Below are 3,991 nucleotides of genomic sequence, written 5' to 3'. Positions count from 1 at the left end.
TCTTATAGACTCGCAGGTAAATACAAATACCTAGCTAGCTAGCTAGCTAGCTGGCTAGCTAGCTGGCTAGCTAGCTGGCTAGATAGATAGATAGATAGATAGATAGATAGATAGATAGATAGATGGGGGGATAGCTAGCTGAAGATGCAGTTTACTGAGATCGCTAGCTAGCTGGGTAACAAGCTAGCCAGCTAGCTAGCTATCTAGCTAGCTAGCTAGCTAGATAGCTAGATAGATAGACAGATAGATAGCTAGCTAGATAGATAGATATGTAGGTAGCTATGCGGCATCTTGAGTGTTAGTACTCCACTTGAAGTTTTTGTTTGTGCTGCTGTTGCTGCTGCTGCTGCTGCTATCCCTGCTGCTGCTGCTGCTGCTACTGCTGCTACTGCTGCTACTCCTGCTGCTACTGTTGCTACTGCTGCTGCTGCTGCTGCTGCTGCTGCTGCTGCTGCTGCAGGTTCATGCGAGACGAACGGCATAGTATCTCTGTATAAGGCTCTGCTGTATAGCGAGGAGACAAACCCCCCTGACTTTGAGTCTCTCTACCCAGACTACCCCACTATCTTTCAGGGGAGATTGCCCCCCTTCTAGCTGCTGCTGCTGCAGCAGCAGCAGCAGCAGCAGCAGATGCAGCAGTAGCTGCAGCAGGAGGAAGGGTGGTGGTGCAGGGGGAGAAGGAGCTTGGGCTGTAGTTGAGAGAAAAAGAAAAAAAATAAAGTTTTTGTTTTGCTTATAAAGACAAAAAAAGATTAATATATTTATAAATTTTGCTGCTGCTGCTGCTGCTAGCAGCAGCAGCAGCAGCAGATGCAGCAGCAGCAGCAGCGGCTGGTGCTGATGTTGCTGCTGTAGAAATAACCTGCTAAAGCTACTGCTGCAGTAACTGCTGCTGCTGCTGCTGCCTTCATAGACAGATACAGCAGCAGCAGCAACAGCAGCAGCAGCAGCAGCCGCAGCAGCAGCAGCAGCAGCAGGATTAGAGGGGTGAATCACGTTTAATAGGAATCGGTAGAGGCTGCACCTGCCTTAGCTGCAGCAGCAGCCGTTGCTGCTGCTGCTGCTGCTGCTGTTGCTGCTGCTGCTGCTGCTGGGAACTGCTGCAGAGAGGGGATAGAGACAAGACGGAGGGAGCCAGCGGCACAACAGCTGCTGCTGCTGCTGCTTCTTCTGCTTCTGCTGCTGTTGCTGCTGCTGCTGCAGCAGCAGCAGCAGCAGCAGCAGCAGCAGGGCCCCCTCGAGGCAGCCGTAAACATATATAACCACCGACGCAGCAAACGGTGACGTTCAGCAGCAGCACATCCGCCCCAGGCTGCAGCACAAACCCTAAACCCTAAACCCTAAACCCTAAAACCCTAAACCCTAAACCCTAAACCCTTATATTGCTGCCTTTTCAAGGCGGAATAGACGAGGGTTTAGGGTTTGGTGGGGAGAGAGAGAGAGGGGAAAGGGTCTACAGCTTGCAACCCTCACCAAACCACCAATTAGGGTTTAGGGTCTAGGGTTTAGGGTTTAGGGTTTAGGGTTTAGGGTTTACTTGACAGAGACGCCGATGAGCGTCTGACTGCAGCAGCAGCAAAACCACCCCCGTCTCGTCTCCTACAATTGCTTCTGTTGTTTTTCTTATTACTCCTAAACACAAACCCTAAACCCTAGTAAACCCTAAACCCTAGTAAACCCTAAACCCTAAACCCTTGTAAACCCTAAACCCTTGTACACCCTAAACCCGTCTCGTCTCCTACAATTGCTTCTGTTGTTTTTTCTTATTACTCCTAAATACAAACCCTAAACCCTAAACCCTAAACCCTAGTAAACCCTAAACCCTAATAAACCCTAAACCCTCATAAAGCTTAACAAACCCTAATAAACCCTAAACCCTAAACCCTAATAAACCCTAGTAAACCGTACGATCCAACCGCTCTCCGGCTAAACCCTCTAGCTGAGCGTAGAATCCCTCTCCCCGTTGCGTGAAAAAAATTAGGGTTTAGGGTTTATTAGGGTTTAGGGTTTATTAGGGTTTAGGGTTTACCTGAAGGGAGCTTGTGCAGGCTGTGGCTGAGAAAGCCAAAGACACGAACGGCGCAGCAGCAGCAGCCGCGCTGCGGCAGCAAATCCTTAACTAACACAAAAGGAGCAACACCAGCTGCTGCTGCTGCTGCTGCTGCTGCTGCTGCTGTTGTTGCTGTTGTTGTTGTTGCTCCTGCTGCTGCTGTTGCTGCTGCTGCTGATGCTGCAGACGCTCCTGCTGCTTCCGCTGCTGCTGATGCTGCTGCAGGGGGGGCCGTTGACCCCTCAGTTGTTGCTGCAGTCGCTGCTGCTGCTGCTGCTGCTGTTGCTGCTGCTGCTGCTGCTGTTGCTGCTGCTGTTTCTGCTGCAGACTGCGACGAAGGGGCAGGCAGCTGCTGTGAAGCAGCAGCAGCTCTTGCTGCTGCTGCTGCGTTTGCTGCTGCTCCTTCACGTTCTCCTGCAGCAGCTGCTGCTGCTGCTGGTGATGCTGGTGATCCCTGAGCTGCTGCTGCTGCTGTGTCTGCTGCTGGGTTTGCTGCTGCAACGCGGTAGCTGCACGCTGCAGCAGCAGCAGCAGCAGCAGCTGCTGCTGCAGCAGCAGCAGCAGCTTCTTCCTGAGATTCCATAAGACTGTTGCATGCAGAAAGCCGATAGATGAAACGCTGCTGCTGCTGCTGCTGCTGTTGCTGCTGCTGCTGCTGCTGCTGCTGCTGCTGTCGGCTGCGGTGAGCGGGACCAGCAGCAGGAGCAGCAGCAGCAGCAGCAAGAGCAGCAGCAGCAGCAGCAGCAGCAGAGATGAAACCCTCAGAAAACTGGAAATAAAATAATTAAATATAAAAACAATATTCTATATAGAAAACAAAACCCTAAACCCTAAACCCTAAACCCTAATTCCTTACGCGAGACAGGCAGAGTGTGTCGTCCCATGCTAAGGGTTTAGGGTTTAGGGTTTAGGGTTTAGGGTTTAGGGTTTTATCCTAAGCCTCTGCATGAATGCCTAGGTTTCTTCTTCCTTTATTTTGTTGGTTTTTCTACAGGCTTAACAGGGTTTAGGGTTTAGGGTTTAGGGTTTAGGGTTTAGGGTTTAGGGTTTGCTGCGTCTCGTGCACACAGTGCTGGCCAGCGGCTCACTGACACACTGAACCCCCCACAAACCGAGGGTTTAGGGTTTAGGGTTTAGGGTTTAGGGTTTAGGAGGAAGATCGAGTCTACACATCTGTTTCTGTTGGGCCTTGGCAGCAGCAGCAGCAGCAGCAGCAACAGCAACAGCAGCAGCAGCAGCAGCAGCTGCAGCAGCAGCAACCGCTGCAGCAGCAACGGCTGCAGCAGCAACAGCTGCAGCAGCACAAACGCAGCAGCAGCATGAGCAGCAGCAACAGCTCCCGCTGCTGCTAAGTGCATGCGGTGTACAGACACCGGAACTAGCTGAGGGCTCACCCCACAGCAGCAGCAAACAGCAGCAGCAGCAGCAGCAGCAGCAGCAGCAGCAGCAAGAAGGGCGACTGTAACAACACCATCAACACGAACATAACTTCTGTGCGCCACCGACTTGTTGAGGGTTTAGGGTTTAGGGTTTAGGGTTTAGGGTTTAGGGTTTGAGGGGAAAACCCCACCGAGTAGAGTGTACGTACACCTGAAACAAGAAAAAGAAGATAAAACCCCTAAACCCTAAACCCTAAACCCTAAACCCTAAACCCTCACGATGGGCCAGCAGAAGGGGGGAGGCGCGGCGGATCTGGCGAAGGGTAAGCGAACCCCTAAACCCTAAACCCTAAACCCTAAACCCTAAACCCTAAACCCTAGACCCTCTTCAGGCTACCACGTAGACTACAGGACAAGGGTTTAGGGTTTAGGGTTTTCTAGGGTTTAGGGTTTAGGGTTTAGGGTTTAGGTGGTGGAGCTCAGGGGCGCTGCTGCAGTGCGTGGAGGCGGCGACTTTGGGGATGCCTTTTGAGGTCTGGAAGACTCGCATGGGCAGGCAAGC

General features: G+C 52.0%; 2 protein-coding genes across 2 annotated transcripts in view; one reads left to right on the top strand and one right to left on the bottom strand.

Moving 5' to 3' along the window:
• EMH_0048970 (uncharacterized protein) overlaps positions 1–2,934 on the bottom strand; it is a gene marked incomplete at both ends in the record, with an annotated part of 5,081 nt that extends 2,147 nt beyond the window's left edge. The window contains 6 exons of the mRNA XM_013496469.1: positions 1,025–1,312; positions 1,538–1,629; positions 1,743–1,772; positions 2,030–2,055; positions 2,139–2,727; positions 2,907–2,934. Of these exons, the coding sequence (XP_013351923.1) occupies positions 1,025–1,312; positions 1,538–1,629; positions 1,743–1,772; positions 2,030–2,055; positions 2,139–2,727; positions 2,907–2,934 (1,053 nt within the window). The remainder of the gene's footprint in view (positions 1–1,024; positions 1,313–1,537; positions 1,630–1,742; positions 1,773–2,029; positions 2,056–2,138; positions 2,728–2,906) is intronic.
• Positions 2,935–3,709: 775 nt separating this feature from the next.
• Positions 3,710–3,991, top strand: part of EMH_0048960 (uncharacterized protein) — a gene marked incomplete at both ends in the record, with an annotated part of 627 nt that continues 345 nt past the window's right edge. Inside the window, 2 exons of the mRNA XM_013496468.1 lie at positions 3,710–3,752; positions 3,913–3,962. Coding sequence (XP_013351922.1) covers positions 3,710–3,752; positions 3,913–3,962 — 93 coding nt within the window. The remainder of the gene's footprint in view (positions 3,753–3,912; positions 3,963–3,991) is intronic.

Source organism: Eimeria mitis, genomic scaffold, assembly GCF_000499745.2.
Source record: "Eimeria mitis Houghton genomic scaffold, Emh_scaff2121, whole genome shotgun sequence".
Taxonomy (NCBI): domain Eukaryota; phylum Apicomplexa; class Conoidasida; order Eucoccidiorida; family Eimeriidae; genus Eimeria; species Eimeria mitis.
This window is presented reverse-complemented; position numbering and strand designations above follow the sequence as displayed.